The sequence below is a fragment of the Dryobates pubescens genome, chromosome 5 (genome assembly GCF_014839835.1).
Source record: "Dryobates pubescens isolate bDryPub1 chromosome 5, bDryPub1.pri, whole genome shotgun sequence".
Classification (NCBI taxonomy): domain Eukaryota; kingdom Metazoa; phylum Chordata; class Aves; order Piciformes; family Picidae; genus Dryobates; species Dryobates pubescens.
The window spans coordinates 41058058-41084608 of record NC_071616.1 but is presented as its reverse complement, the minus strand read 5'-3'; the positions used below and the strand labels follow the sequence as shown (position 1 = coordinate 41084608).

The following is a 26551-nucleotide window of genomic DNA, read 5'->3' as shown; positions in this document are numbered from 1 at the left end:
AAAAAAAAAATCTGTCATCTTGAAAAGCAAAACTGCTTGAATGGCTGCTTCTAATTAACTTTAAAACATGGCATAAGCTGTAATACTTTTACAAAATGAATGTGATCCTGCAGTGTGAGCTGTGTTGTGCATGGTCATTGAGTAGCTCCATGGAAACCACATCAAGTGAATGCGTGTAACTTTCTGTACCAGCTTAAGTGTTTTTAGGATTCTGCCTGCTACTTCTTAAACAGGCAGTTTTCTGCATTGTTTGAGTTTATATTTAGGCAAAGCATCTCCAAGTAATTCAGGCATACACAAGTTTTAGGATTATGCCCTTTGATGGGAGTTGAACATGGGGCTTTAAACATCATAATGTGATGCACAGCTTCAGTAGCCCATTAAAATGCTTGTAAACCACACAAGAGAGAGCAGAGTCTAGAATGATTGGAAAATCAGGGACTGGGAAATAATTCTGATGAAATCGAGCCAAGAAAGTTAAGTAAACATAGAATTCAGTAGTCATTTCTTACTATGTGGTGGTATAAAGTTGGAGGAAAGCATGTTCATCGATGAAGAGCAGCTGAAATTGATGAAGGAGCTGTGGCTTGCATGAACTGATGGTCACAATTAGCAGCCTGCTTAGAAAATACGACATTCAGGTGGGTTGACTAAACTCAGCTCCATGTTGTTTGTTCATGTGTGAGGTGTGGGTGGCTGTTGTTGTTGTTGTTGTTTGTTTTGTGTAATTTTTTTTTTTAAGATACTTCTGGGATACATCTTCTTTAACCTGTGGGCCTGAGTTTGCTAGTCTGTCCATTTATGTACTCCCATTGATTTCAGTTCACTACTTTCATGACTCAAGGTTATTAAATGAATATCCCTGGGACTGTGATCCAGGCTTGGAGTGTCCAGTGCTCTGAATCGTAGGGATTGTTGTAGTGCTCAGTTCTGCTACATGACTTAAATGGTAGAAAAGCAGACCCTGGAAATTACTGAGCTGTCACCTCACCTCTGTGGTTGGGAAGATTGTAGAACAGATCCTCCTAGCTATGCCAGAGCATGTGGAGAACAGTGAGGTCATTTGAGACAGCCAGCACAGCTTCACCAAAGGCAAGATGTGCTTCATCAACCTGGGGGCTTTCTGCAATGGGGTGACTATACCAGTGGACAAGGGAAGACTGGTGGATGTAATTTCTTTGGACTTCTGCAAGGCCTTTGACACAGGCCCACACAACATCCTTCTCTTTAAACTGGAGGGATAATAGATTTGATGGGTGGACTGTTCAGTGGTAAGGAATTGATTGGATGAGTGTAGTGGTTAATGGCTCCATGTCCAGATGGAAATGGGCATCTAGTGGTGTCCCTCAGGGGTCTGTACTGGGACTAGTGCTGTTCAATATCATCATCAGTGATACAGACAGTGAGATTGAGTGCACCCTCAGCATGTCTGCTGATGGTTGACAAGACTGAGGGATGGGATGCCATCCAGAGGGATCTAGGCAGTCCAGAGAAATGGGCTCAAGAGAACCTCATGAGGTTCAGTAAGGCAAAGCAGAAGGTCGTGCACCTGATTTGGTGGTCCTTGTTACCTATACAGGCTGGAGGATGATGAAATTGAGAGCAGGCCTGCAGAAGAGGACCTGGGGGTGCTGGTGGATGAGAAGCTAGACATGAGCCAACAGTGTGCATTTCCAGCCCAGAGGGCAAATCATATCCTGGGCTGCGTCAAAAGAAGTATGGCCAGCAGACTGAGAGAGGTGATTCTGCCACTCTGCTTTGGTGAGACCTCACCTTCAATACTGTGTTCAGCTCTGGAGTCCTGAACACAGGAAGGACATGGATCTGCTGGGAGCAGATCCAGAGGAGGGCCACAAAGGTGATCAGAGGGTTGGAGCACCTCTCCTACAAAGACAGATAGTTTTTCAGTATGGAGAAGAGAAGGCTGTGGGGAGACCTACTAGCTGCCTTCTGGTACCTGAAGGGGGCCTACAAGAAGGCTGGAGAGGGACTGTTCAGGAGGGCCTGTAGCAATAGGGCAAGGGGGAATGGTTTTAAACTGGAGCAGGGTAGATTTAGGTTAGACATCAGGAGGAAGGTCTTCACAGTGAGGGTAGTGAACTACTGGAACAGTTTGCCCAGAGATGTGGTGGAAGCCCCATACCTGGAGACATCCAGGGTCAGACTTGATGGGTTCCTAAGCACCTAAATCTAGTTAAAGATGTCCCTGCTCACTGCATGGGGATTGAACAAGATGACCTTTGAGGGTCCCATCCAACCTGATACATTATGTGATTCTATGGCATAAAGGAGGAGACTGTTTCCTGGAGTCTATTGGTGTCTCCTGCTGAAGTTTACAGGGAATTTCTTTGACTTCAGATGTGTAGCAGTAGACCTCTTCATTTTACCTTTGAAAAATACTGAGTGTGCATCACCTTCCCATCGTTTCCCTTCCTTCATTGCTATTGTAAGTTCATCTTTCTGAGGAAGCAATAATGATTCTGTTAGTAGATCAGGGCTTCAGAAGCCTTCTGCAGTTTCATTACAGCCCTTCCATATCTTATAAGCAAAGTATAGATTTATAGAAAGTGATGCTTGAACTTGGTGTACTGTTCAAAGGAGGGAAGAAAGGACATGTCAAGAAAGATAGGTCATCCTGACAATAAAGATCTGTGCTTGCTTCATTAGATACAGTCTATTTCTATTACAAGTTCCATGTTTGTAACTAGATATTCAAAGCAACTAGTGTACTGGAGCTAAATGACTTTAAAAATAATGTTATCTTCTGATCTTTCAAGTGTTCTTTTTCTAAATTATCCAGGTCACAGACTATTGAGAATGGCTGTTTTCTGGTGAATGAGATCTGTGGAAGATGCTTTCAGAGGAGACTGGATTAGAGTAGATTCTTGCTGCTTTCAGTAACAGCTATGACATCTTCTTGTTGTTTGATAGCATCGTGAGCTGGAAGAAGATTAACAATTGCTGTATAAAGGATTTTTTTGTCCTCTCGGTAAAAGAAAGCTTCCTTCCATCTTCTCTGAAAAGTTTCCTTCCTATGGTTAAAAACCAAAATCAACCCCCCCTGTTTCTATAGACACATAATTACCTTTTTTTTTAAACACAGAAGTTTTTTCAGTTACACTGATGGTCTGAAATATTAAGGCATCGACAGAGACTTAGGCATCGACAGAGACTTGGACATTGTCATTGGCTCACAGCGTTGTTGGCAGAGCTGGGCTGAGAATTCAGGAGTTGAAGCCTTGCATGCTGCCGCTCAGTCTGTGTGGCATATTTTTATTTCATGGCTACAGAGTAAATAATTCAAGAGAGAATTTCATTTGGATGCTTAGATACCACGTCCAAGACACAGTAGGCTCTTTGGGAGTTTTGGTTTGGGTTTTTCTGACACAAAGCCAGGGAAACAAGCAGGGCAAACTCTTAATCCCTTTCTGGAATACTAGGCTTCTGTTACCCTGGGTTACCTGTTGTAGATGGATTAGTTAAGAATTGTATAAGCTCTTGTGCCTGTACCAAGACTTATAAATCTATACAGTGTTCTTTTTGTGTTAAGAAATAACATAAAGTTTTACCCCTGTGTCCTATTTTTAATTGCTTGCTTAGTTTGACAGCTGATTCTTTTCATTCTTTTGATGTACCATCAGTCAGTTGTGCCTCCCCTAGGAGCACTTGGGAAGAATTTTTGGGTGTTGTGCCAGGACGATTCATATTCAGACTAGAATGACTATTTATGAAAGCTGCCTGGCCAGAGACGATTTATTATAGTAGAAAAAAGTTGAATTAATAGATGGCAGCAATAATAGGATAGAGATTGCTTGTTTATGAACAGAGTATTTTAGTGAGCAAACACCAGCTGTGCATGACTAAGGATGGCAGAGATCCAGTTGGGAGACTGCACTGCATGCTTGTGCTGTCTCCATGAGGCAAGCTCCCCAGTCAGATTTCCTTTGGCTCTCCTGTTCTTTCCAGGAAGATTTACATTTTTTCACTATAGGATGAAATGGTTTTTGTGTTGTGAAGGACGGAGGAGCAAGAAGTAAAACCATATGGAACAAATTAGCATGTAAGCATAAGCAAATGGCTCCTGCCTGCAGTCAGGGGGGCGCATGATTGAAGGCATCAGTTTAAACTCTAGCTCTGTGTCAGGGGATTTGGGTCAAGCAGACCAAGACCAGATATTGAAGTACATCAAGGGTGATTTTTATCTTAGGGAGCGGCCTTTGTTTTCCCAAGCAAACCCCCCGGTTGCTGAGCAACGTAGTGTTTTAAATATAATCCCGTCAAAGCCCTTCCACGTCTGTGTAGGGAGGGAGGCGGCCGGCAGGGGGAGCGCCGGGGGGCGAGCGGAGCCGGGCAGGACACCGCAGGACGCCGCAGGACTCCCTTGCGTTGCGCTTAACCTGAGGCAGTAAAAGGCCAAGCACTTTGTCTTGTAATGTAAATAAAGCTGGGGAAAGGTGATGATTAGCTAAATGAAAAACATCGATTCAGACAATATCACACTCAAATATTTACTTTTTTTTTTAAATTAAAAAAAATAAAGGCAAACAGAAAATCGCTGTTGATATCTGCCTGTTGCATACACGGGTAAGAGGTTCCTCCCAAATGACTGGTAAGTTACAGCATGGAAATCGTGTAGTTAGCAGAATCTTCATGTGAATTCCCTGAATATAAAATTAGATTTAATTATTTCAAAATGTGTATTAAATCAAGCAACACACTTCAGTTTTAAAACTACTCAAGTCTATTTTCTTCACGTTCCAGCTTTTTGTCACATATTTGGCTCCTGTAATTAAACTGTTTCTCTGCAGTATAATACTTGTCTGCTGTGTTAATAGATGACATCACAGTGTATATACATTTCTTTCTGGTAAGGAGAAAAAAAAAAATCCTTGATGGGAGAACAAGTAGATCTAGCAGAATTTAGACAATAATGGGCTCTTCACTGAATAATTATAACACAAAGGCAAGTTTTGACTTGTTTTGTCCTCCTCCTGTGCAGCTTTCCAAATTATTAGTGCTTGATTTCTAGGCATCTTTACCTTTGTGGCTTAGAGAATCAGAAACTTTAATTGCTGTAGATAAGGTGTTCATGCTTGTCTCTTAATGCTGAAAAGTGTCAATAAGGCTGAAGATGCCAGTCAGAATTGATTTGGGTTATCTTGCAATGGCAGCTCAGCTTCTAGATCAGCTGAGAAAACAAAGCTTTAAAAATCTTAACTGTTTTTCAAGTGAATAAAGGAGTGAAGTTAATAGTATTTTTAAGCAAGGGCCAATTAGAATGTTTTATCTTAATCAAATTATTATATACTTAATTTGAGAAAACAATATTTACTTAAAAAAAATTTATATAGAGGTAATTTAAAAAGAGAGCACATACAGAGTTAATTACCTGCATTATGTTTTGGGATTGGTGTTGTATTGAAATGTTTTTTTTCCTCCATAGGATACCTAATGTGCAAAAAGGCTAAACAAGGCTGAACTACTGGTATCTGATTATTTAGAAATCTGACTAGGAGCTACTGCAGACTGTTCTGGAAAAAGGTGCCAGAGAAGTTCTGTAGCTGATGAAAAATTAGTTCTTTATATGAAGGACAAGGGCTTTTAAATCAGTGGAAGAGCGAGTGTTTAAAACAAGTCTCCATTTCTAGGATAGAGTGCCAGAAAACCCCAGGGGTACTTATTTTACTTTAATCCAATTTACAGCTAGACACTTAAATAGTGTGCAGCTCAAAGGGTTAGAGAATTATGGATTAAAAGATGGCTATTCAGTGTGTCAGTATGTCAAATGTGGAGTCCAGAGCCTCTCCTGATTTTAAGTTTCCTTTTGTTCCATGTGTTGCTGCTTGTAGTTTGGGATTAGCTTTAAGTCTGTAATGTTATTAAAAGGGTAAATTGAGAGTCCTGGTGGTGGATTAAGAGCATGCTCTATAAAAATAACTAGCACCTTCACTTAGCAAAGCTGAAATCTCTGTCTTTGGAGTGGGCTGCAACTGCTGAATATTGGGAGCACCTCTAATGTAGGGAATTCTTCACCATATAGAACGACAGCTCATTAACCTGTGCCTCCATCCCTCCCAGGCTGAACACCAGGGAATTCTGGTGGTCTGCAGAATTTACTTCAAAGTACAGTACCATCCACTAATGTCTAGTGGGGATACATGTGCCCTATCAAGTATGGAAAAAAGTTTCAGAAAAGATGAGCAAAAATAAAATGAGTCTTTTCAAAGAGTCTCTGGATGTTTAGCAGTAAGATAGGCTGTGTTGATTAACAGCTATTTATAGCAGCTTTTTGTAAGAGTATTACTATTTTTTCCCCCCTCTGCTGGTATGAAGTCTTTTATCAGGCTTGTTCCTCAATAAAACATTAGTCAGCTTGTAGAAAATCAAAGAATATCACCAAATTCTCCACTGAGCACAGAATTATGTGAACGGGCCATCTGTGATAGATGAATAGAACTGGTTGCTTTTGGTGGAAAAATCTTACTGGAAAATGTAATTGATGCCAGAGTTAATGTTACCTGAAAGACTCAAAATAGAACCTACATACAGAAAGTGCATTGGGGAATCTAAACAACACTTGAGGGTTTGCTAAAATAGTTACCAAGAGTAAGGCTATGGATCATTTTGTCATTGGCATGGGCTTGTAGCATCTGTACAAGGACCCTGTGTAGTCAAACTCAAATGCTTAAGAGAACAGAAATAATAGTAATTGAGTGATTTTGAATCTGTATAAGGAAGAGCAAAGGAGGCAGAATTTACTTCTCTTTTTCTTTCTGTAGAAAGACATCTTTCTGACAGTATATAGAGGAACTGGGTCTAATATAGCCTTCAACAACTTACTTTAATTTTCCCTTAAAAATGATGCATTGCAGCTACATTCAGAGCTTGCAAATCATTCAGAATACAGCTATCTTGCAAATCTCTCTCACTCCTAAGGCAGTGGCCAATTTCAAAGGCTAAGCTGAACTTTAATTACATTGAGAATTTTGTCACAGAAATTAAAGGAAAGGATCTTTTTAGTGAGGTTATCTTTGCCTGTAATTTGTACACTGCAAAAAAAAAAGATGAAGCTGTAGGATTGTCATCTTTCAAGGTTATATGCAAGAATATCTTCCTGTCAGTGTTTTGGTTTCTTGTACAGACAGAACCTATACCTGGTGATTTTGAATGCTTGTTTTCATTTCTTGGTATAGGTGAGAGAGGTTTCTAAACTGGCATGAAAACTCCACTGTATTTGGTTTAGGGTAAGAGATGCAGTAACTGTCAGGTTTATTATTTTAGCTTGAAACAAAGATCAACTGTGTTATTTGGAGGAGCAGTTGAACTTGCAAAGTCATCCAGGATAATTAAGGGATCTTTTTGTCCAGTGTGCATGTATTTGTTTCAGGTCAGTTAGTACATCTGTAGATACATTTCTGCTGATCCCTAGGAACAGGTGGCCTATGGTGGTGAAGATCTAACTATACCCAGGAGGTCATTAAGTCAATTTAAATATTTTAGACCACCCTAAATCTTAAGTCTCTTTAGGCTGAAAACTAAACTGGAGCAAGCTGTAAGATCATTGTAGTTAGTCAGTCAGTGGATAGTCGCGATGCTTTGTGGGGAAAACCCCTCAAAATGTTGAGGGACAGGATGTCAGTCTGGTTTAAAACACTGCGTAGGTTTTTCTGCAAATACTTGCTTTCATTTGAGAAGGAATTAGATGGCACAGCCTTTAGATGATGTTTTGATGGGTTTGATTAGCTTCTGATAGATAAAGGGACTGAGTCATGAATCTTTCTAATCTGTTAAAATAAGTGTTTTGTACAATTAAAAAATAATGCTGTTGTTGATGTCTTTGAAACCACCTCCCTGGGCAACCTGTTCCAGTGTTCCACCATCCTCATAGTAAAGAACCTGTTCCAGCCAATTCCTTATCCGCTGGACAGTCCTCCCATCACATCCATATCTCTCCAACTTGGCAAGCAGGATGTTGTGGGGGACTGTGTCAAAGGCTTTGCAGAAGTCTAGAGAGATCACATCCATTGGTCATCCTTTATCCCCTGACATAGTCACTTTGTCCTAGAAAGCCATTAGGATGGTCAGGCAGGATTGGCCCCTAGAAAAGCCACGCTGGCTGTCTTGAATCACCTCCCTGTCTTCCATGTGCCTTAGCATGGCATCTAGGAGGATCTGTTCCACGATTAGACTTTTCAGACAAGGCCTTAAACATACTTGCTTGCAGTTTTGCAAAATGTTGAACAGTTAGCTTTTTATGTTAGAGAAACTTGATGTTCAGCACTTTAAAGGGCTTGCTCTTCTTAATTTGCAGAACTTGGTAATTGGGTAGTGTGTCTTGCCATCTGTAGGAAAAATAGTTTAATTTCCACCAAGTATGTTTGTATATCTCTAAAAAAGCGTATAGAAGGTTGTAAGTCTAGACTACATTGTTGAAATCATTTTTATTTGAAGTTTATTGCCTGGTGTACCATATGGAGTTGAATAAACCCATTTTTTTTAACCATTGTTTTGTGTTAAGTGCCTTTGATTAAAATGTTGTACTTGCTTTGCTGGCTTCTGAGACTTGCATCGCAGTGTTTTCAAGGTGTCTGCAAAAGTTTGCTGTGACTGCTTAAATGGAGGATGAAGATACGTTTTTCATGCTCCTCGTGTTCAGTAGTCTAATTCAAATGGCCCTCAAATATATTTACAAACATTGATTTATTTTTTTTTTTTAATAGTAAAATTTGATACCTTTAAAAAAAGTAAAAATACTATTTCTGCATAAATTTGCATAGAGAGTAGATTCCTTATACTCTCTGTTAATACAAAGTCTGTGGCACACAGTGCAAGTAAGAAAATGTGAAAGCATTTACATATTGAAAACGTAGATGCTATGAAGCTGTCTGGCTTCACTTGAGGAGATACTTATATATTTCATACTTCAATTACAATTTAGGAAGAAAGGAAGCAGTGGTAACTTATGTCTAAAATCAAGCTAATATTTTTATTTCTCTGGGCAATTTTGAGGTTTTGCTCAGCTAAATATATTAAGAAAGACATTTTGACAAATGTGGTTTGTGTATGTGTGTCTTTACACAGACAAAAGAAGTTGGTTTGCTTGATGCAGACATATATGGACCTTCAATTCCAAAGATGATGAACTTAAAAGGAAACCCAGAATTAACACCAAGTAAGTGGAAGTAGTGTTTGTTTTTCATTTCAGTTCAGGAATTCTGTTCGCTTCTGTGCATTTCTAACTCTTTTGAGTAGATGAAGCTGTGGAGTAGCAACAATGAAAGTTCTGACGGAGTAGCTGACATTGAGATGATTTAATTGTGAAAGCAGAAGTTTGGAGGGTGTGGGATGATGTAATTGTGAACTTAAGGGATTCCTTTAGTAAGTGACAGATAGGATAAGCGTGAGAGGAACTGACCCATCCTAGATGTGTGTATATGGTGTGCATATATACATGTAGAGATATAAAATAGGGACTCTGGTGGTTTGAGATTTAGTGTTACTTTCTGATTTCTCACTACATCTTGAGGAACATAACATAAAATCTGAACAAACACTGTCTTGTACAGTAATTGTGCAAAACCAGGAAGATGTGTTAAGGATGTGCATTAACAACGCATGCATAGCACTGAGTCGGTCAGCCAAAAACATTATTTTTAATAGCATAGCAACAAAACATTACTGTTCAAGCTTCAGTATGAGACCTTGAATAGAAAATGAATCTGTAAAGTAATCCTGGGAGATGGTGAGCACTCTTACATTCTTTGATTTCTAGTTCTTTTCTCACATGTAGCAGTTGAAAAGGGATTACGGATGCCTGGTACCATACAGAATAAATCCATGCAGCAATTACAGAATAGAAATTATTGTAGTTATGCTATAATTTAAGTTTTCAATATTAATTAGGAGTTCTTAGTGAGCAGAGAGTCTGTATAGTTGGAAGATACCCCATTAATTTAATTTTGCACACTGTAGTACATGGGTAAGTCTGCTAACATTTAATAGGGTGTCATTCAAAATAGTTCAACTAAATGGGCAGGGAAATATTGGTTAGCAAGTTCACAAATGAATTTAATTAGCTAATGGAGGGTTATCTAGCTGTGGAATAAATATTAGCATCAGCTACCATATACACACAGGGCAGTGCTTAAAACACAAGTTACAAAAGCATTACTTCTGTCCTTTCTCCAAGTAATATGCCTAAAAGCTGTTTTATGGCTTAGTGGACTGCATACATTTTTCTTGGTGGTTTTTTTCCCCCTTTAAAAAAATAATCTACCATTTACTAGCTGGCAGTGAAAGCTGTTGTACTGCCAAAAATATACTGCCATTTTGCCATGTAATTTGAATGGTTATGAAGGTTTTGGTCAGCTTTTATCCTTTGACTGTTGAGTGCTCTCTTCATATTTCAGAGCTTAGTTTCCATTTTGTGATGTCCTTGGTGTCTTTTATTTCATGATTGATAGATTCATAGAATGGTTTAGGTTGAAAGGGACCTTAAAGATCATCTGGTGCTGATGCCCATGCTGTGGGCAGGGACACTTTCCACTAGTGCAGGTTGCTCAAGGCCTCATCCAACATGGCCTTGAACACCTCCAGGGAGGGGGCATCCGCAACCTCTCTGGGCAACCTGTTCCAGGGTCTCACCACCCTCACTGACTTGGTGACAAATTGAACTGTGTGTCATTTGTTTTTTCTTGGGTTTGTTTTCTTTATTTTTTTGGGCTATATTTATTATTATTGCTACTTCTACATTTTAGTTATTAAATTGTTCTTAACTTGCAAGTTTTACTCCTTTCTGATTCTCCTCCCCATCCCACTGAGGGTCAGAGAGTGGCTGTGTGGTGCATAGTTTCTGGCTGGGTTAAAACCATGACAGAAGGATACCCAGCTCCTGAAGGAAGTATTTACAGGTGTGCACTTGTTAGCTGCTGTTAAAAAAAAAATAAACAAAAATCCTCTAGACAATTAATTAATTAAAATTTTACTCTTCATTATACATAAGCTCATACTTAGCATTACAAAAATAGTATCACGGTATCACCAAGGTTGGAAGAGACCTCAAAGATCATCAAGTCCAACCTGGCACCACAGACCTCATGACTAGACCATGGCACCAAGTGCCACGTCCAATCCCCTCTTGAACACCTCCAGGGACGGTGACTCCACCACCTCCCTGGGCAGCCCATTCCAATGGCGAATGACTCTCTCAGTGAATATCTTTCTCCTTACCTCGAGCCTAAACTTCCCCTGGCACAGCTTGAGACTGTGTCCTCTTTTTCTGGTGCTGCTTGCCTGAGAGAAGAGACCAACCCCTTCCTGGCTACAACCACCCTTCAGGTAGTTGTAGAGGGCAATGAGGTCTCCCCTGAGCCTCCTCTTCTCCAGGCTAAGCAATCCCAGCTCCCTCAGCCTCTCCTCATAGGGCTGTGCTCAAGGCCTCTCCCCAGCCTCGTTGCCCTTCTCTGGACACGTTCAAGTGTCTCGATGTCCTTCTTAAACTGAGGGGCCCAGAACTGGACACAGTACTCAAGGTGTGGCCTAACCAATGCAAAGTACAGGGAGACAATGACTTCCCTGCGCCTGCTGGCCACACTATTCTTAATGCAGGCCAGGATGCCATTGGCCTTCTTGGCCTCTTGGGCACACTGCTGGCTCATGTTTAGGCGGCTGTCAATCAGCACTCCCAGGTCCCTTTCTGTTTGGCAGTAAAGGAGAGAAGCATAAGATGAGAAATGTAGTGTAGTAATTAAAGCCTCTTGCTGAGAGCAGTCCTTTTTGGATAAATGGCAAATCAATTTTTTTCTAAAGCCTATTGCAATACAAATTACTGAAACCGGTAACCTGAAAAAAATACATTTCAAGTGCTTGAAAAGGGAAGCGTGTTACTCTTCTTGTTGTTGATCTTGCAGTGTGGTAATTCCAAATGCTTTGATATGGATTATGGTTAGCAAATATTCATTACATTATAAAGTTTACTCTTAGAGATACAAATGGGGGCTCTGCTTCAGCTTTCAAATTGCAGAATGGTTTTGTTCTAGTGACATGACAGATGAACATTTCGTTGTACGTACATAAACAGAAAAGAAATTATGCATTTATTTGGTTTGTACTCTGAGCATATTTAACTTTTTGTTTATTTCAGAGGAATAAATGCTTCCATTCCTCTTCTCTGCTAGAAGCAAAATCAAAGAACTGCCACTAATTCTGACGTTTCTGACTGTTTCTATACTGCAACTTCACTTCCATGGCTTTCTCTCTGTGGGTTTCTTGCTGTGTTTCCTATCTTTCCTTCCCCTTCTCTTTCAGTACAGTGGAGTGCTTTTCAGAATTAAGAAACAGAGCAAAATGCATCAAAAATAGAGGAAAAAAAAAGGGATTTAATCCTTTTCCTATAGGGCCCAGAGACTAAGAGTGGCAGTAAGAGTTTAAAAGCTATCATCTCTTTGCTTTGCCTTAGTTGGTAGTCATAATATTATAAAGTCTATAGAACATTGCTTTACCCAGGGTGAAATTAGAATAAAATCACAGAGGGATGTTTGAGGGCATAAATGTGAAATGCAAAAGGAATATTTAATATACACAGAGACACTGTTAAAAAAAGTCAAGTGTCAAAAAGAGTCAAAAAGTTTGCTGAATGTTACCTCTGTCATCAGTGTCTAGGGGCCAGGTTTTGTTTTGCTTTGTTTTTTACAGGAAAATGTACATATAATCCTGGGAATAGGTTTTTCTTCTGTGTCTTTTAGTCTACATTTATTTTATTTTTTGGGGGTGGGTGTCTTGATTATGATATTGAACCCACAAAGCCTTAATTGACTGAAGTGTATTGAATTCTGTAGTTTTGCTTTGGAAGCGATGAAAGTCCCTAGTTAACTGGAATGCTTTTTGAAGTTGAGTCTTGAATGGAAGGTATTAGTAGGTAATACCTTGTGATTCCTGCTTCTCCCTGTTCTGCTTTACCCTTGTCTGTCACACTCAGTGTCAGAGGGCAGAAGGGCTCTGCAGAGGGACCTTGACCGACTGGACAGATGGGCAGAGTCCAATGGGATGGCATTCAACAAGTCCAAGCGCCGGGTGCTGCACTTTGGCCACGGCAACCCCATGCAGAGCTACAGGCTGGGGTCAGAGTGGCTGAGAGCTGCCAAACAGAGAGGGACCTGGGGGTACTAATTGACAGCCGCCTAAACATGAGCCAGCAGTGTGCCCAGGTGGCCAAGAAGGCCAATGGCATCCTGGCCTGCATTAGGAATAGTGTGGCCAGCAGGCACAGGGAAGTCATTGTGTCCCTGTACTCTGCATTGGTTAGGCCACACCTTGAGTCCTGTGTCCAGTTCTGGGCCCCTCAGTTTAAGAAGGACATCGAGACACTTGGAACGTGTCCAGAGAAGGGCAACAAGGCTGGGGAGAGGCCTTGAGCACAAGCCCTATGAGGAGAGGCTGAGGGAGCTGGGATTGTTTAGCCTGGAGAAGGGGGCTAAGGGGTGACCTCACTGCTCTCTACAACTACCTGAAGGGTGGTTGTAGCCAGGAAGGGGTTGTCTTTTCTCTCAGGCAACCATCACCAGAACAAGAGGACACAGTCTCAAGCTGTACCAGGGGAAGTTTAGGCTGGAGGTGAGGAGAAAGTTCTTCACTGAGAGAGTCATTCGCCATTGGAATGGGCTGCCCAGGGAGGTGGTGGAGTCACCATCCCTGGAGGTGTTCAAGAGGGGATTGGACGTGGCACTTGGTGCCATGGTCTAGTCATGAGGTCGCTGAAGAACTTTCTCCTCACCTCGAGTCTAAACTTCCCCTGGCGCAGCTTGAGACTGTGTCCTCTTGTTCTGGTGCTGGATCTGAGGGCTTTTCAAAATTTGGGTTATATTAGCAGTTATATGGAAGACATTTGTGAGGAAAGGTGATGACAAGATAATTAAAACTAGTCCTGTGTTACTATCCTAAACTTAACGAGTCAGCAAATGCTTTAAAATGTACCAAAGATGTGGCTAAGTCACTGTGCTGTTTTCTTGTGCCAGGATATCCTTTTTTGCTTTTAGGTAGGACATAGCTGCAAAATATTTCCTTTAATGAAAAAGCTTTTACAGAGCTGTATTTCCTCTGCAGTCTGTTAGGGGGAGGGAAAAAGGTAGCCTCACTAAACAAGAGAAACAAATCTTTTGGAAAAAGCTGCATCTCCTTCTGTATTTGTTTCTCAAAGTTGAACTGTGAATAATGCTCTTTGAGTCTCATTGGTGGTTTGCCTTGGTTTAAGTATTTGTGATGTTTTCATGGTTAGATAACAGTGTTAGTGCAGGGTGTAATGGGAAATCACTGCCTTCCTTGTGTGGAGTTCTTCAAGCTTAAAATTGCAGCATTTCTGGGGCAACCCTGCACATAAACTTATAACACGGTGTGAAATCAAGCTTGAAGTCTCAATTAGTCTGTCACTTGCCATAGAATATTCTGGGCCTTCTGGCATAAGCAGTTAAAACACTGATTACAATTAGAACAACAATTTAAAATTTGTGACTCTCTTTTGGTGACAGAATCCTTTCCCCTCTGACATAGGTGGATGACTGTTTTACTGTGAGATACCCTGAGGTCCCATTGCTGTTTGTCCCCCTCCCGCCCTGCTGCATTTCTTTTCCCTTTGCCACGTTGTGGGTGGAACTCGCTTGCCTTTGCTTAGGAAAGCAGTACTGCTTTAAATATGCTGGAGTGATGTCTGGCACCTAGCTGCCCTGTCAGAAGGTATGGCTCTCTCCTGTGCCCTCTGACAAATCTGCTAATGCATCCAGAGTGGTAGGAGACATCTCTACACAAGTAAAGCTCAACCTTCTCGTTACTCTTACTGTCCAGTGTCTCCTTCCTCTTTCTCTTCTTTCCTGATCCTGTTCCTGCAAATCCTATATAGTCTGAAGCCTTTGTGTCCCTGACTATAACCTGGATCCTCCCATGACAGAACATTGATCATGGGAGGTGACTTCCAATATAAACAGCAAGTAAATTCCTTGTACTAACACATAGTGAGAGACACGTGGCAGTGACTTGGCTGGGATAAACAGAAGGTGCCGTGTGTGAGTTGCAATTCTAACATAGATTGTGTTAGAGCATTCTGTGGTCATGAAATTGTGCACAATTAAAAGCCTGATGCTGCAAATATTTTTGAGGTTTTGCAAGTGACCATGCTGAAAATCCATTTCAAGTTGTCCGTGTGTATGGCACTTCAATTGAGTTTAGAACAGAACAGAATTAACCAGGTTGGAAAAGACCTTTGAGATCATTGAGTCCAACCTATCATCCAACAGCATCTAATCAACTAAACCATGGCACCAAGCACCCCATCCAGTCTCTTCCTAAACACCTCCAGTGATGGTGACTCTGCCACCTCCCTGGGCAGCCCATTCCAATGGCCAGTCACTCCTTCTGTGAAGAGCTTCTTCCTAACGTCCAGCCTAAACCGCCCCTGGTGCAGCTTGTCTCAGATAATCTCATTTAATGTACTGGAATCCACAGACAATTCTGCAGCCTCTATCTCTGCCTAATGTTGTGGCTGTGAGGTTGTTGTGCCTTATATCATCTGCGTTTCAGCAGTGAGATGTCACTGAGATGTAAGAGGTGGAAAACAGCAATTTGTCTAAAAACCCCCAACTTAGCTAATGAGAGCTGTGCAAGCAGCAGCAGAGCCTCTAGCTTTTGGAGAAACTATGAAGAATTATCGACTTGCACAAATTTGGTGAAGGCATGCAGAGGTGTTACTCTGTAGGTTTTGTTTAAATGACATACTGTGAAACATGAAGGAATATTTAAACAGCTGAGCTGTTCAGAAATACAGTTCTAAAGCTATTGCTTTAGTGCTTGAATGTGAGAGGCTAAAATGTTAGTTGGAGTCTTGGGTATTGCAGACAACATATAACTTTCTGTGGCTTTTTCTGTTGTACCTGCTTTGTGCCTCAGTTTGCTTTTTCAGATTCTTATTCTTTCTGATATACTTGGGAGTTACAAGAGAATATATGTACCTTCAGCAGTGCATTTGTAAACTCTTTCGCTCTCCTGGATGTTTATCAGTTGTGCATTATAGGCCTCCTGTCCTGGGTTAACACAGGCTGATCTCACTATCCCCCCTCCCCCAACATAGGTAGGATGGAAAGTAACAAACCAAAAAAACCCCAAACAATAAACCAACTCTGGCTTGAGAGAGGGAGTTTTTCTGGGAATTATGCACAATTACCTTAGCAGAAAAGCACAGCAGAATGCAGAAGCAGCAACACAGCCAGCAATAAAAATGGTTCCAGCCACCAAAGTGTGAGAAGACAGCCCAGTGGAAAAGAGCAACACCCCAAAATTGGAAACCAGAACCAGCAACTGGAACCAGAAGTACCTCATGTTATAATCTGAACTTCAAGCCCCATACTTTGCACCTGCCAGTACTTTCGCACCTCGAGTACTGTGTCCAGTTCTGGGCCCCTCAGTTTAGGAAGGAGGTTGACTTGCTGGAACGAGTCCAGAGAAGAGCAACGAAGTTGGTGAGGGGTTTGGAACACAAGCCCTACGAGGAGAGGCTGAGGGAGCTGGGGTTGCTTTTCCTGGAGAAGAGGAGACTCAGGGATGACCTTATTGCTCTCTACAACTACCTGAAGGGAGGTTGTAGACAGGCAGATGTTGGTCTCTTCTCCCAGGCAGCCAGCACCAGAACAAGAGGACAGAGTCTCAGGCTGTGCCAGGGGAGGTTCAGGTTGTATGTTAGGAAGAAGTTCTATACAGAGAGAGTGATTGCCCATTGGAATGGGCTGCCTGGGGAGGTGGTGGAGTCACCATCGTTGAAGGTGTTCAGGAGGAGACTTGATGGGGTGCTTGGTGCCATGGGTTAGTTGTTTAGGTGGTGTTGGATTGGTTGATGGGTTGGATGCGATGGTCTTGAAGGTCTCTTCCAACCTGGTTTATTCTATGTATGTATTCATTTTGAAGCTGGCATGACAGCAGCATGTTGTTGAATATCAGCAGCAGATTCGACTCGGCCCATGACACCTTTCAACACTGGAGATGCTTAAGTGGAGCCATGGCATTGTTAGCACTCTGGATCGTAGGTCTTCAAGTCCACATGATTCTTTAATAACCTAGAGCAGGTTTCTCAGTCCAGGTCTTGATTCCCTCATCTGTAACATGAGATAATTCCTCACTTTAGAAGCAGGTTGTTAGGTTAAAATATGCATTTTGAGTGTGTGAATGTTATGGAAATTGGGCTGGTGTGAAAACTAAGAATCAGGAGATGGGTTCAGAATGTAAATAAAGATAGTACAATGACTTCTTAGTGCAGGTGGCATGGTGTTCCTGTGTGTTGTGATTTTAATAAGTCTGTTTTGTTGTGTGTTGGATTTTTGAAGCTCTGTGGTAGGCATTAGATAACAGAGAAGGCAGTGTTGACAATACTCTGAAAGCAATGAGGAGTTAGAGATGTGACTGAGATCTCATTAAGATGAACCTTCTTTACATGTTTTCTGTTAGAAAACCTTCATGAGACCCAGGGTGAAGGAGGAGGAATGCCTGTTGCTTTTGATGAGACAAGGGTGATTGCCACAACCCACTGAAGCACTTTAGATTTGAGATAGTCTGAAGAATACTTTTTAGCAGTAGGCAAGCAGTGGGGTGCTCTGCAGCATTTTGTATTAGAGAATATGCAGAGCATTATAGCCAGAATATGCAGCAGGTTGGGAATTGTTCTTGTGCATTACATATGTTTGATAAAATCTTGCTGCTTGGAGCAGTGTGTAGTCCTTCTTGTTAACCAGAGGAAATAAGGTCTAGTTTTCAGAAAATGAAACTCTACTGTTGAGAAATACACAGTGTACATGTTTTACAAACAGAGAGGCCCCTTTGGCTACTCTGTAGGCTGGTGTTTGTGGACTTGCAGCAACTCTATCCACTGAGTACAGGGGCACAATGGCCTCCCTGCTCCTGCTGGCCACACTATTCCTAATACAGGCCAGGATGCCATTGGCCCTCTTGGCCACCTGGGCACACTGCTGGCTCATGTTCAGGCGGCTGTCAATCAGTACCCCCAGGTCCCTCTCTGTTTGGCAGCTCTCCAGCCACTCTGACCCCAGCCTGTAGCTCTGCATGGGGTTGCCGTGGCCAAAGTGCAGCACCCGGCACTTGGACTTGTTAAATGCCATCCCATTGGACTCTGCCCATCTGTCCAGTCGGTCGAGGTCCCTCTGCAGAGCCTTTCTACCCTCTAACTGATCAACATCTGTTCCTAACTTGGTGTCATCTGCAACTTGCTGATGACTGACTCAACCCCCTCATGTGTCCCTGCCCATGGCATTGGGGTTGGCACCAGATAATCTTTAAGGTCCCTTCCAACTTAAACTATTCTATGAATCTGTGATTATTTCTACAAAATTACGTGACTTGGATGTCCACTTACTTGATTGCTTTCATCCACAGAATTTAGCTATTTAATGTGTGTGCTCTTGGGTGTTATTTTGTCTGAATTTGGAGTTTGGCTTTGAGTGTACTGCATTATATTCACATTGGTTTTATTTTACTGTCACAGAATCACAGAATTAACCAGGTTGGAAAAGACCTTTGAGATCATCAAGTCCAACATATCACCCAACACCATCTAACTAACTAAACCATGGCACCAAGTGCCTCATTCAGTCTTATTTTAAACACTTGCAGTGACTCCACCACCTCCCTGGGCAGCCCATTCCAATGCCCACTCACTCTTTCTGTGAAGAATTTCTTCCTAACATCCAGCCTAAATCTCCCCTGGTGCAGCTTGAGACTGTGTCCTCTTGTTCTGTCACTGGTTGCCTGGCTACATGTTTGTATTACTTTGGGTGTATCAAAGTTTTCTGTCAAAATATGCATTATATTTCTTTTAATTGCTTAAAGTATTCTTTCTGTTTTCTGCTGATTCCTACCTGTGCATGCTGGTAAAATAAACCAGCTAGACCAAATAAAACCAGTTTTGGTTTTGTGTGTGTGCTCACCATTTTGAGGTAAGGTGTGAATTTAGATGGCAGGGACTCTAAAGAGGAGGTTTTGGCTTTTGTAAGGTTCTGTTTTGAATGTGCTCTCTTTTCCTTTTATTTTTGCATATGTGGGGTTTTTTTTGTGTGTTTATGTTTTGCTTGCTTGCCCCTTTGTCAGCAGAATGATTACAATCTTTCGCCCTCTTTTATTCTGTTGACACTGGGAAACACAGGAATATGGAACATGACAAGGCCATTACCTCTGCAGTGTTCAAATACACATCTTTTGTTGCTACAGAAATTTTAGGAGTCCTGCAGACTTCTGCCAGTCTAAAGAAATCTAGGACTTCTAAGGTGAAATTGTTGACAGCACATAGTTTAGAGGGGTGGCTTTGGAATCATAGAATCACTAAGCCTGGAAAAGACCTTTAAGGTCATTAAGTCCAACCATAACCTAACTGCTCTGACCACTAAACCATGTCCTGAAGTGCTACATCTACAGCTTCTTGAACACCTCCAGGGATGGTGACTCCACCACCTCCCTGAGCAGCCTCTTCCTATGCCTCACCACTCTCTCAGGAGAGAAGTTTTCCTAATGTCCAATCTAAACCTCCCCTGGCACAACTTAAAACGCATTTCCTTTCATCCTATCTCTAGTTACTTGGGAAAAGAGACCAACACTAGCCTCACTACAACCTCCTTTCAGGTAGTGGTAGAGTGTGGGAATGACAGTGACGAGCAGTGTGAGCAATCTGGCAGTTCAGGCCTGGAGCCTGACATGGTGGTAGGCCATGCTCAGTGTAAGTGCAGAGCCAGTTACCAGTATGCCAAAACAGTGCTGTGCCTGCAGCACTGTAACTGAAACAAGACGCTGGTAGCTAGAAACATAGTGAGTTATCTCGGGACAACAGGACATGCACCTGCATCAACAAACCTCGTGTCATCCATAGTTGGACCAATAATCTACAATAGTGTGATGTGTGGTCACTCATAGGGGACCAATGAGTCCATGCCAACAAGGCATACCAAGGTTATATAAACTGTAGCAGTTTCCTTGCTACACACTTCTTTTTCTGCCTGTCCTGTCTCCTCTCCTTCCATGCTTTACTGTGCCATGCTTTCGCCATAGGCCTGAGCCATAGGCCTGCAATACTGGAACAATAAAGGATCAATACCCAATCATATTGGTCAGCCGTATTGATTCCAAGAACCTCCATCGTCGCCATATCTGGCTAAATCTGGCACCCGACATGGGTAGAGAGCAGTAAGATCTCCCCTTAGCCTCCTCTCCAGACTAAACAACCCCAGCTCCCCCAGCCACTCCTCATATTATGCCCTCCAAATCCCATACTAACCTTGTTGATCTTCTCTGGACAGGCTCCAGGGTCTTCTCTATACTGTGTCACCCAGAACTGAACACAGGACCCAAGCTGTGGCCTCAGCAGGGCTGAGAACAGGGGCATAATCACTTCCCTACACCTTCTAGGCACACTGGTTTTGATCCAGGCCAGAATGCTGTTGTCCTTCTGGGGAGCCAAAGCAGACTTAATACAAGGAAGATTCCCCTAGATGCTGTTGTGCAGCTGAGAACAATCCTTTGATTCATTTTAGCCTGGAGAAGAGGAGACTCAGGGGTGACCTTATTGCTCTCTGCAAATACTTGAAGGGAGGTTGTAGACAGGCAGATGTTGGTCTCTTCTCTCAGGCAGCCAGCACCGGAACAAGAGGACACAGTCTCAGGCTGCACCAGGGGAGGTTTAGGCTGGAGGTTAGGAAGAACTTCTACACAGAGAGAGTGATTGCCCATTGGAATGGGCTGCCTGGGGAAGTGGTGGAGTTACCATCATTGAAGGTGTTCAGGAGGAGACTTGATGGGGTGCTTGGTGCCATGGGTTAGTTGTTTAGGTGGGTTGGATTAGTTGATGGGTTGGACACGATGATCTTGAAGGTCTCTTCCAATCTGGTTTATTCTATGTATAAGATCAGTGAATAGCATATTTAAAAAACCTCACAAAACTCAACAACAACAAAAAGCCAAGCCAAACCAAACCACCCCAGCCCCCGGCCATTTAAAATCCTGTCATATTACAAGACTTTGATGTTGTTTTCTGATAGGGGTGACTCAACATTTAGCAAAATATTGCAGAAGTAGAAGGCTGCCCAACAGGGGATATCTGCCTTGCAAAATGGGCTTCTCAAACAAATAGCTGAAGTCCCTTTCAGCAGCACAGTGATGTTGTATTATGGGCAAATGCATTGTTATTCTGGCAAAAGATGGATGGTATCAATGTAATGTCAAAGCCTAAGAAAAAGTGGGGCCAGGTTCTTGGGGAGAATAGATAATAGATAGGGGACACAGTCTCAAGCTGTGCCAGGGGAGGTTTAGACTCGAAGTGAGGAGAAAGTTCTTCACTGAGAGAGTCATTTGTCATTGGAATGTGCTGCCCAGGGAGGTGGTGGAGTCACCGTCCCTGGAGGTGTTCAAGGGGAGATTGGACGTGGCACTTGGTGCCATGGTCTAGTCGTGAAGTCTACCGGGACAGGTTGGACTTGATGATCCTTGGGGTCTCTTCCAACCTTAGTTATACTGTGATACTGTGATAACTGTGTGTATATCTATATATTGAAATGATGAGGGAGGAAAATAGTCAAATACTTTTAACAGAAAAGGAAAACTGCTTTTAGAAGGAAAAACAATTGTGTATGCTTATTTCTTTACAAAAGAAACTAAAACCAGTACCCAAAACCAGCTTCCCCCCAAAACATTGCCTTGTTTGCTTCTGTTTTAGAAAATCTTATGAGGCCCCTTAAGAACTATGGAATCGCATGGTGAGCATGTTTTCATTTAAATCAAGCTTCTTTACAGATGTACTTGGTATTGTGCTGGAAAGCTGAAGTTTTTGCTGTGTTGTTTCAGCATGTCTATGGGTTTCTTGATAGAAGAAAGTGCACCAGTCGTGTGGAGAGGACTCATGGTAATGTCAGCTGTTGAGAAATTGTTGAGACAGGTAAGGACTTAGGTACATATTTGTGTTTCAAAGTAATCGGTTATTTTAAAACAGATTTAACTGACACATGAGTGTCCATGACATTATTTCATGTGTTAGTGATTATCTTTGTATCTTGGTCTCCTTACAATCCTAAGAATTTAATCTTAGCTTCAGGTAAAAGGTATCATGGTATCATAGTATCAGTCAGGGTTGGAAGGGACCACAAGGATCAGCTAGTTCCAGCCCCCCTGCCATGGGCAGGGACACCCCACACTAGATCAGGCTGGCCAGAACCTCATCCAGCCTGGGCTTAAACACCTCCAGGGACGGGGCCGCAACCACCTCCCTGGACAACCCATTCCAGGGCTTCACCACTCTCATGGTGAAGAACTTCCTCCTCACGTCCAGCCTGAATCTCCATTCCCCCTAGTCCTATCACTACCTGATTTCCTGAGAAGTCCCTCCCCAGCCTTCTTGGAGGCCCCCTTCAGAAGGCCACAATTAGGTCACCTTGGAGCCTTCTCTTCTCCAGACTGAACAGCCCCAACTCTTTCAGTGTGTTCTCACAGGAGGTAAAGTCACATTTGTGTTTGCCTGTCCCCTTCAACTACACCTGTTGTTTCATGCACTTGATGAGTGACTCACCCCAGTTTGCCTTCCTTCTCATTCCTCTTTATGGTTCTTTATGCAATTATGTTAAAAAAAAAAAGGTAGTTTTGAAGTTGCCTAAGGATTTGCATATACATATCTACAACTGTATTCTCTTATGTGCTTCTTAATTCCCCATCACTAAGCATTCCTGGGTGGCATTTGACATATGACAGGTACAGGAAAATCATTAAACATCATCTCTGTGTAATTCAGGTTGTTAGGTAATAAATTTTCTGGCATATGGAAGCAGGTTGGGTGTTTTATTTTATTTCTTAATGGATTTACTCCCCCCCCTTATTGTGAATAGATCTCTGAAGTGCTGATGAGACAATAGAATACATAGAATACCTACATAGAATAGAATACATAGAATAAACCAGGTTGGAAGAGACCTTCAAGATCATCGTGTCCAACCAATCCAACCCACCTAAACAACTAACCCATGGCACCAAGCACCCCATCAAGTCTCCTCCTGAACACCTTCAATGATGGTGACTGAAAAAGTGCGTTATGGTTGCATGTTTATACTTTGAAGTGACCCAGATTGTTCATGGCTGACATCCATTCCAGGAATTTAATGTATACAGCTTGGAGATGATTAGGTTTCTGTATGTCTTCAGTAAATACCTCCAAATCTTGTGCTCCCTTAAAGACTGATGTGGTGGGCTGAAGTTCCCCGCAGCATTAACTTTGCCAGACCAACGCAGTTAGAAGCAAATGGAATATGTATTTACAAGCAAAAACTGCACTCTGTGATGGAATGCAATGAGTATGTACAAAATATACAGGATTTACAGTATTATAGAGATATTTACAATTAGGAAACAACATGAAAATCCCCCTGGTGAGAGACCAGGGAAGCTGTTCCACTGCGCCCCCCCCCATCCCAAGAGAGAAGAGGAGTGGAGAGAAAGCAGTGGGTTAGACTTAATTAAACAAAGCAGCCAAGGCCAGCTGAGAAGCAGGTTAATCTCTCCTGAGCAAAGCAAACAGCAGAGATCAGAAAAAGAAGAGGGAATTGTTTAGGCATGGCCTGTCTTATTCTAGATATTTACCTGATGAATTTGTTTAGAATAATCTGTTGTTTGCCTTTTTTCACCCAACAGTGATTTATTTATATTTTTCTACTTTTCTGCTGAAAATCTGTAACTAAATTTTAAAGGCATAGACTAAAATCACTACAGCTGAGAAGAATACTTCTTTTTTCCCCCCCTACCCCTAGCTCTTTTGCATTTTCCCCAAATTCTCCTCTACCATGAAGTGTAGAGCGGTGGCCATTGCCGTCCTGGTCAGAAAAGTTGTATGTCTACCAAAATTTCAAGAATGACATCATTGTCTAGGTTTGGCCTTTAAAAATACAGAATTTCCAAGCCAATAGCTGTGGAAGGCTGTTCTGACCACTTTGTGTGTGGCATTGTGTTGGCCAGGGTGACAGGGTGACTAGAGCCAAAAACCTGGAAGGTAAACCTGGAGTTAGCAGCTGCTGTACTGGCGGATTCCACGCTGGCAGACTGAAGGCCGGCAGTCACTCCAGTGTCATCACTTCAGTGGGTAGCATCCCCAGATGGGAAGCATGTGCCAGCAGCCTTGTAGAGGGTGTGTCTGATGCCATATAATGAGCTTGCTGCTCCCTAGCAACCAATGAAGCAGTTACATGCTGGCTGATCATGGAATCAGATTGGAATGAGATTAATTGTGTTAATGCTAGGGGTATTAGTGATGTTCCTGACAGTGGACTCTGAATTCTGAAAAAGGAAGGCTTTACAGCTAAATTTCTTCTCCCTGTAAGCATTTTGCTTCTGCATTGATGACCAGGGTAGTAAATCTGTGCTGGAGAAAGGTGTTTGTGTCTCCTCCTTCAAAGTAGGAAGCTGGCAGATCACAAGGAGAAAGAGCAGGTTCTATCTAAAGTACAGATGTTGTTTAGCAAATAACTAATAAATTTTGGAGACTAACACATGGTATTTTGGTTTTAAAAACTGTGATCTCCCTTCTGATATATTGGTTAGTCTCAAGAAGTAGTTAGGTGTAGAACCCATAGTGTTACAGCCTTGGACACCTATACAAGAGAGGACCACAGCATGTGATGATGTTTTTAAAGACACTGTCATTCCATTTTATATTAGAAACATTTTTTTTATCTGTTGGGGGCTTTGAATTTTTTTCCTTGTTTTTCTTCATCTGTTCTGGTTGATCTTAGGTGTTACCTTCTGTTTGACAGGATAAAGTTGTTTGCAAAAGTAAAATACTTCTGCTTGTATTTCACTTTCTAAAACCACGTTGTTAAGAAATAGTTGCTTTATCTCTATAGTTACACCTAAGCTATTAAAATTTGCTCTCTAGTCTAGATTTGTAGTGTAAGCTAAGTATAAGGAGCTTGTGTGCATTCAGACAAACTGATAAAATACTATATTGTTAGAGTAATTATGTCAGACAGAGAAAACAGCAGTTCCTAGAGTTCTGCATTGAAAACACTGGTGGTATTTTAAAGTGGCATTTACTGTTGGATTCTGGAGGGGGGGGTTGTTTGTTTTAAGAGTGTGAAAAGTATGTCTTCAATCTGTATATAACTTCAGAATGGCTTGGGTTGGAAGGGACCTGAGAGATCTTCTACTCCAACCTCCCCACCATGAGCAGGGATGCCTCTCAAGTGGACTCAGCTGCTCAAGGCCTCATCCAGCCTGGCCTCGAACACCCCCAGGGAGGAGGCATCCACAGCCTTCCTGTGCAATCTATTCCAGAGTCTTACCACCCTTGTACAGAAGAAATTCTTCCTAAGATCCAGTCTAAAGCTACTTCCCCTCAGCTTAAAATCATTCCCCCTTGTCCTGTTGATAGACACCCTTGTGAAAAGTCCCTCTGCAGCCTTCCTGGAGGATCCCTTCAGGTATTGGAAGGCAGCTCTAAGGTCCCCCTGGAATCTTCTCTTCTCTAGGCTGAGCAACCCCAGCTTCCTCAGCCTGTCCTCATAGCAGAGATGTTCCAGCCCTTGGATTATCTTTATGGCCCTCCTCTGGACTTGCTCCAACAGCTCTGTGTCCTTCTTATGGACACCAGAACTGGATGCAGTATTCAACACTTGTTTATTTTTGCCAGAGTTTTATCATGCTTCAGATATTCTAATGGAGCACTGAAGGGTTTAGTTCCAAATTCATTAATGGAGACTTATTAACTCATTAACTCATAAACTCATAGTTGATCTGTGCCTGTAGTGAGTATTTAAATGCTGGTCTTATACCTGCAACTTAATTAAGTTTCTGGAATTCTTATTTTGGAAAATCCATTGAATACTTTCTGCACATAACTTCACTCTTTGTCATTGTTGTATGTTTGTCCTTCTCTGGTTTTACTTCTTTGCTGGCTTTTCTGCACAGTCCAGATTCCTACCTCAGTTTTGTCTCTTCTAAATTGTACTTGCATGTGACAGGGATGTACCTCATGCTTCAGATAAAACACCACATTTTAAAGCCAAGCTCTCCTTTTGCCACATGTCTGGTCTGAAAAGTTACCTTTGGTGTCAGGCAGGTAGATAGCAGGCAATAATACTGAAGGCCAAAATCAGTGCTCAGTGTTTCTCAGATAATCCATATCTCACAGGTAAGGATGATTTTTTTTTGGGAACACACTGTATAATTGTCCTTACACAGCAGGAAATGTGCCTTTTAACACAAAACAGAGCTAACAGCATGCTACGTTGTGTACATTGCATGTACATATAGGTGTATGTGTATCAAATCAGGGTATAAAGGAAAAGACATAGTCTACTGATTTTATAATATGCCCCACATTTAATAAAAGTTTTGCTCAATAGCTAAGAAGGAAAGGGAGGATGTTAGGTTATTGAAAGAATGAGAAATGCATAAGGAAATTAATTTTCACCTGTAGTGAAAGTGAATTACAAACAGTACTGGAACATTTGATTCTCTATAAATACATTCATAAATCTTGCAGTTA

At 41.9% G+C, this 26551-nt stretch overlaps 1 protein-coding gene across 4 annotated transcripts in view; it reads left to right on the top strand.

Moving 5' to 3' along the window:
* The window catches only part of NUBPL (NUBP iron-sulfur cluster assembly factor, mitochondrial), a 92206-nt gene that overhangs the window by 6764 nt on the left and 58891 nt on the right, over positions 1-26551 (top strand). For 2 of the 4 annotated variants that reach the window (XM_054162090.1, XM_054162091.1), the window contains 3 exons: positions 9082-9172; positions 21746-21785; positions 21874-21964. In XM_054162090.1, the coding sequence (XP_054018065.1) occupies positions 9082-9172; positions 21746-21785; positions 21874-21964 (222 nt within the window). The remainder of the gene's footprint in view (positions 1-9081; positions 9173-21745; positions 21786-21873; positions 21965-26551) is intronic. The other 2 variants (XM_054162092.1, XM_054162094.1) reach the window with 1 other exon arrangement.